The sequence below is a fragment of the Cetorhinus maximus genome, unplaced genomic scaffold, assembly GCF_964194155.1.
Source record: "Cetorhinus maximus unplaced genomic scaffold, sCetMax3.hap1.1 HAP1_SCAFFOLD_635, whole genome shotgun sequence".
NCBI classification, from domain to species: Eukaryota; Metazoa; Chordata; class Chondrichthyes; order Lamniformes; family Cetorhinidae; genus Cetorhinus; species Cetorhinus maximus.
Genome location: NW_027596577.1, coordinates 150,734 through 164,979, shown reverse-complemented (window position 1 = coordinate 164,979; position 14,246 = coordinate 150,734). Strand labels below are relative to the sequence as shown.

Here is a 14,246-nt window from a genome sequence, read left to right as displayed (position 1 = left end):
CCTCAAGTGGTCAGTCAGAGGGTCGTTGTATCTGTTGAAAAGTCCTCAAGTGGTCAGTCAGAGGGTAGTTGTATCTGATGAAAAGTCCTCAAATGGTCAGTCAGAGGGTCGTTGTATCTGTTGAAAAGTCTTCAAATGGTCAGTCAGAGTGTAGCTGTATCTGCTGAAAAGTCTTCAAGTGGTCAGTCAGAGTGTAGCTGTATCTGTTGAAAAGTCTTCAAGTGGTCAGTCAGAGTGTAGCTGTATCTGCTGAAAAGTCCTCAAATGGTCAGTCAGAGGGTAGTTGTATCTGATGAAAAGTCCTCAAGTGGTCAGTCAGAGGGTCGTTGTATCTGTTGAAAAGTCCTCAAGTGGTCAGTCAGAGGGTCATTGTATCTGTTGAAAAGTCCTCAAGTGGTCAGTCAGAGGGTAGTTGTATCTGATGAAAAGTCCTCAAGTGGTCAGTCAGAGGGTCGTTGTATCTGTTGAAAAGTCCTCAAGTGGTCAGTCAGAGGGTAGTTGTATCTGTTGAAAAGTCCTCAAGTGGTCAGTCAAAGGGTAGTTGTATCTGATGAAAAGTCCTCAAATGGTCAGTCAGAGGGTCGTTGTATCTGTTGAAAAGTCTTCAAATGGTCAGTCAGAGTGTAGCTGTATCTGCTGAAAAGTCTTCAAGTGGTCAGTCAGAGTGTAGCTGTATCTGTTGAAAAGACTTCAAATGGTCAGTCAGAGGGTAGTTGTATCTGTTGAAAAGTCTTCAAATGGTCAGTCAGAGGGTAGTTGTATCTGTTGAAAAGTCTTCAAATGGTCAGTCAGAGGGTAGTTGTATCTGTTGAAAAGTCTTCAAATGGTCAGTCAGAGGGTCGTTGTATCTGTTGAAAAGTCCTCAAATGGTCAGTCAGAGGGTAGTTGTATCTGTTGAAAAGTCCTCAAATGGTCAGTCAGAGGGTCGTTGTATCTGTTGAAAAGTCCTCAAATGGTCAGTCAGAGGGTCGTTGTATCTGTTGAAAAGTCCTCAAATGGTCAGTCAGAGGGTAGTTGTATCTGTTGAAAAGTCCTCAAATGGTCAGTCAGAGGGTCGTTGTATCTGTTGAAAAGTCCTCAAATGGTCAGTCAGAGGGTAGTTGTATCTGTTGAAAAGTCTTCAAATGGTCGGTCAGCTGAAATGTCCCTGGCTCGGTCGGAGACGCCCGGTGTGAAATGACCAGCTTCCTCTCTCTCTAATTGGATAATTAACAGACGGTTTGAGATATGCGATGGACACAGAGATTATTGTCGATACACAGGAGAATCCACAAAGACTCCTAGACAGAATTATAACAAACAGTAAAGGATACGGCTTATCATTAAACTGCAACAAAACAGAATGCGTGGCGATAATGAAGAGAAGGATTACACCCACATACAAAATAACCGCAGAGTCCAGAGAAATGAAAAAAATCAACTGATTTTCTTATTTGAGTGGCCTAATAACATCTGATAGGAAAAGCAATTAGGATATCAGGAAGCGCGTAATATTTGCAAAACAAACCTTCACCAAGACGTTGGACCTCTTTAGAAATTTGAACATCTCAATGGGATGCAGATTACGATTATTAAAACGCTACATCCGATCCTCCTCACCACCTAAATCACAGAATCTCACAGTGCAGAAGAGGCCCTTCGGCCCATCGAGTCTGTACCGACATGTGAGAAACACCTGACCCTACCTACCCTAACCCCATTTACCAGCACTTGGCCCCATAGCCTTGAATGTTATGACGTGCCAAGTGCTCATCCAGGGACTTATTAAAGGATGTGAGGCCACCCCCTGGATGTGGAAGTTGGAATTTAAGCAAGACAACGGAAGATAAAGTAAACAGAGAAGTGGTTTCTCAGGCGGTTGACGAGGATTAGGGACAAAAACACACACACGTTAATGAGGAAGTCACAGAGTTTTACAGCACAGAAAGAGGCCCTTCAGCCCATCGCCTTGAGGAAAGCCAGCACACACAGGAATTTTTGCAGGTGCTCATGGAGTGATTGTCAGTTCCTTTTTCACATAGTTAGGAGAGAGAAACTGGAGCACCTGGTAGTGACTGGGAAAATAGAGGGTGGTGGAGTAAGAGAAACACGAAGGAGGAAATACACCGATAAAGTTAAGAAGCAGGACAGGGACAAAATTTGAGAAGGAGACCAAGACGTTGGCTGTCATCAGAGACCTTAGAGGTTGGAGAGACATGATTGTAGTGTAATGGGTCAATAGGATAGATGTGCTCATGAGTAATGTAGATGATGGTGTATCAGTGGCATCAGCAGTCATGTGCTGGACTGTCTCTCTGGAGAGAGAGGATGGAACAGTCTGTGCCCAGGAGAGACGTACCTACTCTGTTACCTGTTCTTTATATCGCGTTAATAGACCAGTTCAAAACAAGTACCAGAGTAAGACTGCGGGCTGTCCAGGGAAGATGGGTCACACACACCAGAAGCCAACAACCACGCTAAGAGTACAGGAATATGGTGGCTATGCAAAACGATGATTGCCAACATTGTAAAACGTGGAACCGGGGGTGGGTACAATATATGGGGTGCAGGGTCCAGGGTGGGGTATGGGGTTGAGCTGGGGTTGAGGGTGGGATCTGGGGTGGGAAATGGGATCTGGGGTGGGGTTCAGCTGGGACCTGAGATGGGATATGGAGCCCAGGGTAGGGTAGGGTAGGGTGGTACGGTATGGGGTCCAGGGTGAGATACAGGCTGCAGGTTTGGGTCTGGAGTGAGGTATGGGGTGGGAGTGGGGGTGGGGTGGGGGGTGGGGTGCGGTGCAGGTGCCCGGGCAGGGGGGCAAGGCGCACGGTCCAGGGCGGGGTACGGGGTGAGACTGGGTATGGGGTGGGACAGGGTACGGGGGGTGTAGGATCCAGGATGGGGCACAGGGCAGGGCAGGTTGGGACGGGGTGCAGGGTCCAGGGTGGGGTGGGGGGTGGGGGGTGTGGTGGGGTGGGGCCTGGGGCGGGGTATGGGGCCCGGGGCGGGGTATGGGGCAGGGTCCAGGCTACAGGGCCCAGGGTACAGAGCCCAGAGTACAGAGCCCAGGGCGGGGTACGGGGCAGGGTACAGGGTACAGGGTACAGGGCGGGGTACGGGTCAGGGTACAGGGTATAGGGCTGGGTATAGGGCTGGGGTCCGCCTGAAAATTAGTGCATGTGTCATCAATTGTTTCCCAGACTAATGCTGAGAGAGCAACCATTTAACCTGGACCCTGTTTCCTGGACTCCACCATCGACCCTTTTCCCAGGAACCCCTGAATTTTAAAGATTTGGCAGAATTCCTCTAGTATTTAATTATTATCTTTTGGTGTGTGTGTGTGTGTTAGGGTTTAGAAAGAGTAATTACACTTTCATATTTCATACTGTATGTTACTAAGCTTTGTCTTTCTACTTGATAAGTCTGGTTTTATAATAAATGGATAGTTTTGTTGTTTATTGGAGAAACCTGGGCATTGAGTGGTCACTCTGAAACTATAGGTAAGGCACATATTTGGCCGTATAGCTAGTTGGAAGAATGACTTAAATATATGTTGTGACCCGTGGAGTAGTGAACCAGAGACAGACAGTGCTCCCCTCCCATCTCAGTCGTAACACAGCGCACAGAGAGGCTGTGACCCCATCAGCTCTCCAAATGAGCTATTCCCTTAGTGCCATTCTCCTGCCTTTGCCCCATACCCCTGCACATTCTTTCTTTTCAGATAATTATCCAGTTCCCTTTTGAACGCTTCCATTGAATCTGTCTCCACCGCACTCTCAGGCAGCGCATTCCTGACCTTAACCACTCGCTGTGTGAAAAAGCTTTTCCTCATATCACTGTTGTTTCTTTTGCCAATTACTTGAAACCTGTGCCCTCTGGTTCTCGATCCTTCCACCAATGGGGACAGTTTCTCCCTATCTACTCTGTCCTGACCCCCTCATGATTTTGTACACCTCTATCAAATCTCCCCTCAACCTTCTCTTCTCCGAGGAAAACAGTCCTAACTTCTCCAATCTATCTTCATGACTGAAGAGCCTCATCCCTGGAACCATTTTCGTGAATATTTCCTACACTCTCTCCAACGCCTGCACATCCTTCCTAAAGTGCGGCTCCCAGAACTGGGCAGAATACACCAGCTGAGGCCGAACTAGTCACTCATACAAACTCAACATTATCTCCTTAATTTCATGCTTTGTGCCCCTATTAGTAAACCCAACCCACGTCAGGAAGTGGGTTTTAAGGAGCATCTTAAAGGAGGAGTGAGAGGTTCAGGGAGGGGAATTCCAGAGCTCAAGGTTCCAAGTAGCTGAAGGCACGGTCGCCAATGGTGGAGCGATGGGAATCGGAGGTGCTCCGAGGCCAGAATTGGAGGAGCGCAGCGATCTCAGAGGGTTGTCTGGGATGGAGGCGATCAGAGAGAGGGGGATAAGGGAGAGGGTAATGGTGGCAAGTTTAGCCCAGTGACTGTTCCCAGATCACCGCCCATGAACTAAGTTTAAATAGGCAGAGAGAGAGAGAGAGAGAGAGAAAGTCGCACCTAGTCATGGGCTGTTAAATATTAACCCAGTGATTCAGTGATTTGTAAAGACCAAAGGTTCCTTGGACTGATCCCAGGTGCTCAGTACAGTTACTGACTTGGAGACAGGCTGTAAGAACACACAGTGAAACTGCAGCATCAAACAACCTCGTTCACCATGACAGGTTCGTATCTCACCGTCCCCTCACCATCCCCTCTTTCCTCTCGGTAACACTGTGTTACCAGGAGTTCTGCCTTTTTGCTCTTTTGCGGTGAAGAGCAGTGGGAAACCAGGGGATTGGGAAGCCTACAAAGACCAACAGAGGACAACTAAAAAAGAAATAAGGAGGGAGGGAGAAGATTAAATATGAGGGTAAACTAGCCAGTAATATAAAAGAAGATTGCAAGAGTTTTTTTTAGATATAGAAAGGGTAAGAGAGAGGCAAAAGTGGACATTGGGCCGCTGGAAAATGACACTGGAGAAGTAGTAGTGGGGTACAAAGAAATGGCGGAGGAACTGAATAGGTACTTTGCGTCAGTCTTCACAGTGGAAGACATGAGTGGCGTCCCCAAAGTTCAAGAGAGTCGGGGGGCAGAGGTGAATATGGTGGCCATTACTAAGGAGAAGGTGCTAGGAAAACTGAAAGGTCTGAAGGTGGATAAATCACCTGGACCAGATGGATTACACCCCAGAGTTCTGAAGGAGATAGCTGAAGAGATAGTGGAGGCGTTAGTGGTGATCTTTCAGGAATCACTGGAGTCAGGGAGGGTCCCAGAGGACTGGAAAATCGCTAATGTAACCCCCCTGTTTAAGAAGGGAGTGAGGCAAAAGACAGGAAATTACAGGCCGATTAGCCTGACCTCGGTCGTTGGTAAGATTTTAGAGTCCATTATTAAGGATGAGATTTCAGAATACTTGGAAGTGCATGGTTAAATCGGGCAAAGTCAGCATGGTTTCATCAAGGGGAGGTCATGCCTGACAAATCTGTTAGAATTCTTTGAGGAGGTAACGAGTAGGTTAGACAAAGGAGAGCCAATGGATGTTATCTACTTGGACTTCCAGAAGGCCTTTGACAAGGTGCCGCACAGGAGGCTGCTCAGTAAGATAAGAGCCCATGGTGTTAGAGGCAAGGTACTAGCATGGATAGAAGATTGGCTGTCTGGCAGGAGGCAGAGAGTGGGGATAAGGGGGTCCTTCTCAGGATGGCAGCCGGTTGACTAGTGGAGTTCCGCAGGGGTCAGTGTTGGGACCACAACTTTTCACTTTATACATTAATGATCTAGATGAAGGAACTGAGGGCATCCTGGCTAAGTTTGCAGATGATACAAAGATAGGTGGATGGACAGGTAGTATTGAGGAGGCGGGGAGGCTGCAGAAGGATTTGGACAGGTTAGGAGAATGGGCAAAGAAGTGGCAGATGGAATACAACATGGTGAAGTGTGAGGTCATGCACTTTGGTAGGAAGAATAGAGGCATAGACTATTTTCTAAATGGGGAGAGAATTCAGAAATCTGGAGTGCAAAGGGACTTGGGAGTCCTAGTCCAGGATTCTCTTAAGGTTAACTTGCAGGTTGAGTCGGTAGTTAGGAAGGCAAATGCAATGTTGGCATTTATTTCGAGAGGACTAGAATATAAAAGCAGGGATGTGCTGTTGAGGCTTTATAAGGCTCTGGTCAGACCACATTTAGAATATTCTGAGCAATTTTGGGCCCTGTATCTCAGGAAGGATGTTCTGGCCCTGGAGGGGGTCCAGAGAAGGTTCACGAGAACGATCCCAGGAATGAAAGGCTTAACATATGAGGAACGTTTGAGGGCTCTGGGTCTATACTCGATGAAGTTTAGAAGGATGAGGGGGGATCTGATTGAAACTTACAGAATACTAAAAGGCCTGGATAGAGTGGACGTGGGGAAGATGTTTCCATTAGTAGGAGAGTCTAGGACCCGAGGGCACAGCCTCAGAGTGAAGGGAAGACCTTTTAGAACAGAGATGAGGAGAAACTTCTTTAGCCAGAGAGTGGTGAATCTATGGAATTCATTGGCACAGAAGGCTGTGGAGGCCAGGTCATTGAGTGTATTTAAGACCGAGATAGATAGGTTCTTGATTGGTAAGGGGGATCAAAGGTTACGGGGAGAAGGCGGGAGAATGGGGTTGAGAAACTTATCAGCCATGATTGAATGGCGGAGCAGACTCGATGGGCCGAATGGCCTAATTTCTGCTCCTATGTCTTATGGTCTTATATTCTTTCCTCCTCCCTCCTTCCAAATGATTTCCTGAGCACCTGCAAAGCTGCACAGTGGCTAATACAACTCTAGGTTGAATACCCACCTCCTTTCCGATCCCCCTTTTTTTCCCAATAATTTATATAGATTTTTCTTTTCCCACCTATTTCCATTATTTTTAAATGTATTTCCATCCAGTGTTTTATCTCTACCTTTTAGCCTTTTTAGATTCCTTCCCCCCACCCCCACTAGGACTATCTGTACCTTGCTTGTCCTGCTTTCTACCCTTAATTAGCACATTCCTTAGATAATATCACCACCTTTGTCCTTTTGTCTATGACATTTTTTGGCAATCTCCACCTATCACTGGCCCTCTATCCAGCTCTACTTGTCCCACCCTCCCTTAAACCAGCTTATATTTCACCTCTCTTCTATTTTTACTTAGTTCTGTTGAAGGGTCATTCGGACTCGAAACGTTAACTGTGTTCCTCTCCGCAGATGCTGCCAGACCTGCTGAGTTTTTCCAGGTATTTTTATTTTTGTTTTGGATTTCCAGCATCCGCAGTTTTTTGCTTTTATTCTAGGTTGAATATCCTGTGGCTGCTTCCTGTCTGGGTTGACACACAACATGGTCACTGGGGTAAAGTCACGGGTCGGGGGGGAGGTTATTGGATTCGGGGGGGGTGGTGGGGGGCGGGAGGGACAATGAGAAAGATTGAGGTTATACTGGAAGTCTTTCTGTCTCTCTCTGTCTATCTGACTCTCTCTCTTTCTCTCTATCACTCCCACTATCTCTCTCTCTGCCTCTAACCCTCTGTCTCTCTCTGTCATGCTGCCTGTCTCCGTGATTCCATCCCTTTCTGTCCAACCTCCCTTTCCCCTCCAACCTCCCCCTACCCCTCCCCTCCAACCTCCCCCTCCCCTCCAACCTCCCCTCCAACCTCCCTTCCCCCCTCCCTCTCCCCCCTCCCCCTCCCCTCCCCCTCCCCCTCCCCTCTCCTCCCCCTCCCCTCCCCTACCCCTTCCCCTCCCTTCCACTGCCCCTCCCCCTCCCCTCCCCCTCCCACACACCCCCTCCCCAACCCCTCCCCCTCACTTTCCCCTCCCCCCCACTCCTCTTCCCCTCCCATTCTTCCCCTCCCCTCCCCCTTACCTCCACTCCCCCCTCCACTCCCTCTTCCCCTCCCTCTCCCCTTCCCCCCCTCCCATCCTCCCCCCTCTTATCCTCCTCCCCCTCCCCTCCCTCTTCCCCTCCCCTCCCTCTTCCCCTCCTTCCCCTCTCTCTTCCCCCTCCCCCTCGCCTTCCCCTCCACCTTCCCATCTCCCTCCCCCACTCTCTCCCACCCCCTCCCCCTCGCCCTCTCCCTCTTTCCCTTTCATAGCACCATTAACAAGGTAACTTTTTGCATCTTGAATCTTTTGCAGATAGCCACAGACATTTTAGTGAGGAGATGATGAGTTCCAGAGAGCAGTTGTTCCATGAGCTGGGCAGTGGCTTCATCCAAAAGCAGCAACTGAACGCAGCGCTGGCTGACAGCTTCCTTGAGCACCTCTGCCTGCTCGACATTGACTCGGAACCCACCAGTGCTCGCAACACCAGCATCATCTGCACCATAGGTGGGCATCAGACCAGTGCCAGGACACCAGGTGCAGACGGTAGTCACTGTGCAAAACCAGAACTGAGACTTACTCAACACCGTTAGGCTGAATCTGTTATTGCGGTCACTGGTCAGTCTGTAATGACCATCATTGGCAGGTCTGTAATGACCATCACTGGTCAGTCTGTAATGACCATCATTGGCTGGTCTGTAATGACCATCATTTGCAGGTCTATAATGAGCATCACTGGTGGGTTTGTAATGACCGTCACTGGTGGGTCTGTAATGGTCATCACTGATGGGCCTGTAATGATCATCAATGCTGGTTAAGTAATGAGCATCACTGGAGAGTCTGGAATGACCATCACGGGCGCGTCTGTATTCACCGTCACTGGACTGTCTGTAATGACTGCCACTGGAGGGCCTGCAATGACTGTCACTGATGGGTCCGTAATGACGATCACTGCTGGTTATGTAATCAGCATCACTGGAGAGTCTATAATAACTGTCACTGGAGGGTCTGAAATGGTCATCACTGGTGGGCCTGTAATGATGGTCACTGCTGGTTATGTAATGACCGTTGCTGGAGAGTCTCTAATGACTGTCACTGCTGGTTCTGTAATGACTGTCACTGGAGAGTCTGTAATGACCGTCACTGGCGGGTCTATAATAACTGTCGAAGGTGGATCTGTAGTGACCATCACAGACGGGTCAGTCTCTAATGACTGTCTCTGGTGGGTCTGTAATGGTCATCACAGATGGGTCTGTAATGACCATCACTGCTGGTTATGTAATGAGCATCACTGGGGAGTAATGACTATCACGGGTGGGTGTGTAATGACTGTCACGGGTGGGTCTATAATGACTGTCAGTGGAGAGTATGTAAAGACTGTCACTGGTGCATCTGTAATGGATCATCACTGGTGGGTCTGTAATGACGGTTACTGCTGGTTATGTAATGACCATTACTGGAGAATCTGTAATTACCATTGCAGGTGGCCTGTAATGACTGTCACTGGAGAGTCTGTAATGACCGTCACTGGCGGGTCTATAATAACTGTCACAGGCGGGTCTGTAATGACTGCCACTGGAGGGCCTGTAATGACTGTCACTGGTGGGTCTGTAATGGTCATCAGTAATGGGTCTGTTATGACCATCACTGCTAGCTATGTAATGACCATCACTGGAGAGTCTGTAATGATCATCATGGGCGGGTCTATAATGACTGTCACAGGTGGGTTTGTAATGACTGTCACTGGCAGGTCTAAAATAACTCTCACAGGCAGGTCTGTAATGACCATCACTGGAGAGTCTGTAATGACCGTCACTGGCGGCTCTTTAATACCTGTCACAGGTGGGTCTGTAATGACGGGTCACTGAAGTACCTGTAATGATCATCAAAGGCAGGTCAGTAATGACCACAGGTGGGACTATAATGACTGTCACTGGTGGGTCTGTAATGGTGATCAGTAATGGGTCTGTTATGGCCATCACTGCTGGCTTCGTAATGACCATCACTGGAGAGTCTGTAATGACCATCATGGGCGGGTCTGTAATAACTGTCACTGGAGGGTCTGTAATGACTGCCACTGGTGGGCCTGTAATGATGGCCACTGCTGGTTATGTAATGACCATTGCTGGAGAGTCTCTAATGACTGTCACTGGAGGCTCTGTAATGACTGTCACTGGAGGTTCTGTAATGACTGTCGCTGGAGGCTCTGTAACGACTGTCACTGGAGGGTCTGTAATGACCATCCCTGGAGGTTCTGTAATGACCATCGAAGGTGGGTCCGTAATGATCGTCACAGGCGGATCTCTAATGACTCTCACTGGGGAGTCTGTGATGGCCGTCACAGATGGGTCTTTAATGACCATCACTGCTGGTTATGTAATGAGCATCACTGGAGCATCTGTAATGACTATCACAGGTGGGTCTGTAATGACTGTCACTGGAGGTTCTGTAATGACTGTCACTGGTGGGTCTGTAATGCCCATCACTGGTGGGTCAGGAATGACAGTCACTGCTGGTTATGTAATGACCATTGATGGAGAGTCTCTAATGACTGTCACTGCTGGTTCTGTAATGACTGTCACTGGAGAGATGGTAATGACCGTCACTGGTGGGTCTGTAATAACTGTCACAAGCGAGTCTGTAATGACTGTCACTGGAGGGCCTGTAATGACCGTTGAAGGCAGGTCTGTAATGACCACAGGCGGGTCTGTAATGACGGTCATTGGAGAGACTGTAATGACCATCACTGGCAGGACTATAATAACTGTCACAGGCGGGGCTGTAATGACTGTCACTGCAGGGCCTGTAATGACCACAGGTGGGTCTGTAATGACAGTCACTGGTGGGTCTCTACTGGTCACCAGTAATGGGTCAGTAATGACCATCACTGCTGGCTATGTAATGACCATCACTGGAGAGTCTGTAATGACCGTCACAGGTGGGTCTGTAATGACTGTCACTGGAGGGTCTGTAATGACTGTCACTGGAGGGTCTGTAATAACTGTCACTGCTGGGCCTGTAATGATCATAACTGGTGGGTCTGTAATGACGGTCACTGCTGGTTATGTAATGACGGTTGCTGGAGAGTCTCTAATGACTGTCACTGGAGGCTCTGTAATGACTGTCACTGGAGGGTCTGTATTGACCGTCGAAGGCGGGTCTGTAAGGATTGTCACAGGCGGGTCTCTAATGACTGTCACTGGTGAGTCTGTAATGGTCATCACGAGTGGGTCTGTAATGACCATCACCGCTGGTTATGTAATGAGCATCACTGGTGAGCCTGTAATGACCACACAGGCAGGTCTGTAATGACTACCACTGGATGGTCGGTAATGACTGTCACTGGAGGGTCTGTAATGACTGTCACTGGAGGGCCAGTAATGACCATCGAAGGCAGGTTGGTAATGACCACAGGTGGGCCTGTAATGACTGTCACTGGTGGGTCTGTAATGGTAATCACTGGTGGGTCTGTAATGACCATTACTGGAGAGCCTGTAATAACCATCACAGGTGGGCCTGTAATGACCATGGCTGGAGAGTCTGTAATGACCATCACTGGCGGGTCTATAATAACTGTCACAACGGGTCTGTAACGACTTTCACTGGAGGGTCTGTAATGACCGTTGAAGGCGGGTCTGTAATGAGTGCCACTGGTGGGTCTGTAATGGTTATCAGTATTGTGCCTGTAATGACCCTCATTGGAGAGTCTGTAATGACCATCACGGGCAGGTTTGTAATGACTGTCACTGGAGGGTCTGTAATGACTGTCACTGGAGAGTCTGTAATGACCGTCACTGGTAGGTGTGTAATGATTATCACTGGTGGGTCTGTACAATGGTCACTGCTGATTATGTAATGACTGTCACTGGAGGGTCTTTAATGACTGTCACTGGTGGGTGTGTAATGGTCACTACTGGTGGGTCTCATCATTACAGATCCCAACTGTCATTGGTGGGAGTGTAATGAATGTTACATCTTTGATTACAGGCCCAGCATCCCACTCGGTGGAAACCCTGAAGGAAATGATAAAAGCTGGGATGAACATTGCTCGATTGAACTTCTCCCATGGGTCCCATGAGGTGAGAGGGCTCGGCCACTGTCATGGACTTGTCCTGATGGTTACCATAAGGTTTGACACCACCATCCACTCCTGGTCTTCTGTCTCCTGGGGGAGGTACCATTGACGCTGATATCCCACCCCCCCTCACCCCCTGCCAAAGTAACTGACCCTCAAGTCTTTGGAAGACAGTCACTCCCACGTGGTGCGAATCCAGTTGGTGAGTGTTGGCTGTCCAACCATGGAGGGCATCACAGCTGACCAGCCCCATCCTCACATAACTCAGTGTCCAGCAGAGAGTCATATGAGCACATGGATCGGGAGTGAGAATAGGCCACTCGGCCCCTCGAGCCTGCTCCGTCATTCAATAAGATCTGATCATGAGATAGCAGCCAAGAGTGGGCTCCATGGAGAGCCTGTCCTTTGTCACTGCTCTTCCCCCATGAAGGGTACTGGCACCTGCTGGGGTACAGGGGCTACCATGGGGTTAGTAAAGCTCCTGTACCCAGCTGCCACCTATAGTAATGCCCAGTGTTAGCCTGTGATTCAGTTGTCCACAGCGTAAAGCTGCTAGTCTGACGTGGGGGGAGGGTGGGAGGGGCCATTGCCTGGGTCTGCCTATTCCTGTTACTCCTCCTTGCCCCCCGACCTCACTACCCCCACCCCTCATCCCCAGCCAGCACTCTGCTGGGATTTGACTGTCTCCCCCTCTGTCTCCACCAGTACCATGCCAGCTCCATCAGAAACATCCGGCAAGCAGCGGACAGCTTCTCCTCCAACCCACTCTACCAGCGCGTCGTGGCAATCGCACTCGACACAAAGGGTCCAGAAATTCGCACAGGACTGGTCAAAGGGGTGAGTGACCACAGGGAACAGCGGGTGGGGTGTGGGTGGGGGTTAAAGGTGATCCAAACAAGAGCTAAATATAGAATAACCGATACCCGGGAGTGAGTTACAGACTGGAATCTAATTGAGGAGTTCGGGGGTGGTTTATATATAGAATAACAGATACCCGGGCGTGAGTTACTGACTGGAATCTAATCGAGGGGTTCGGGGGGGGTTTATATATAGAATAACAGATACCCGGGCGTGAGTTACTGACTGGAATCTAATCGAGGGGTTCGGGGTGGTTTATATATAGAATAACAGATACCCGGGCGTGAGTTACAGACTGGAATCTAATCGAGCGGTTCGAGGTGGTTTATATATAGAATAACCGATACCCGGGAGTGAGTTACAGACTGGAATCTAATCGAGGGATTCGGGTGGTTTATATATAGAATAACAGATACCCGGGAGTGAGTTACAGACTGGAATCTAATGGAGGTGTTCGGGGTGGTTTATATATAGAATAACAGATACCCGGGAGTGAGTTACAGACTGGAATCTAATCGAGGGATTCGGGTGGTTTATATATAGAATAACAGATACCCGGGAGTGAGTTACAGACTGGAATCTAATGGAGGTGTTCGGGGTGGTTTATATATAGAATAACAGATACCCGGGAGTGAGTTACAGACTGGAATCTAATCGAGGTGCTCGGGGTGGTTTATATATAGAATAACAGATACCCGGGAGTGAGTTACAGACTGGAATCTAATCGAGGGGTTCAGGATGGTTTATATATAGAATAACAGATACCCGGGAGTGAGTTACAGGCTGGAATCTAATCGAGGGGTTCGGGGTGGTTTATATATAGAATAACAGATACCCGGGAGTGAGTTACAGACTGGAATCTAATCGAGGGGTTCGGGGTGGTTTATATATAGAATAACAGATACCCGGGAGTGAGTTACAGACTGGAATCTAATTGAGGAGTTCGGGTGGTTTATATATAGAATAACAGATACCCGGGAGTGAGTTACAGACTGGAATCTAATCGAGGAGTTCGGGGTTGTTTATATATAGAATAACAGATACCCGGGAGTGAGTTACAGACTGGAATCTAATCGAGGGGTTCGGGTGGTTTATATATAGAATAACAGATACCCGGGAGTGAGTTACAGACTGGAATCTAATCGAGGGGTTCGGGTGTTTTATATATAGAATAACAGATACCCGGGAGTGAGTTACAGACTGGAATCTAATCGAGGAGTTCGGGGTTGTTTATATATAGAATAACAGATACCCGGGAGTGAGTTACAGACTGGAATCTAATCGAGGGGCTCGCGTGGTTTATATATAGAATAACAGATACCCGGGAGTGTGTTACAGACTGGAATCTAATCGAGGGGTTCGGGGTGGTTTATATATAGAATAACAGATACCCGGGAGTGAGTTACAGACTGGAATCTAATCGAGGGGCTCGCGTGGTTTATATATAGAATAACAGATACCCGGGAGTGAGTTACAGACTGGAATCT

At 48.6% G+C, this 14,246-nt stretch overlaps 1 protein-coding gene across 3 annotated transcripts in view; it reads left to right on the top strand.

Annotated features, from left to right (window-relative positions):
- LOC144674360 (pyruvate kinase PKM-like) overlaps window positions 1-14,246 on the top strand; it is a 35,031-nt gene that overhangs the window by 2,509 nt on the left and 18,276 nt on the right. For 2 of the 3 annotated variants that reach the window (XM_078535742.1, XM_078535743.1), the window contains exons 2-4: window positions 8,142-8,333; window positions 11,814-11,905; window positions 12,607-12,738. In XM_078535742.1, coding sequence (XP_078391868.1) covers window positions 8,142-8,333; window positions 11,814-11,905; window positions 12,607-12,738 — 416 coding nt within the window. Of the gene's footprint in view, window positions 1-4,553; window positions 4,681-8,141; window positions 8,334-11,813; window positions 11,906-12,606; window positions 12,739-14,246 lie in introns of those variants that run through there. The other variant, XM_078535744.1, reaches the window with a different exon arrangement.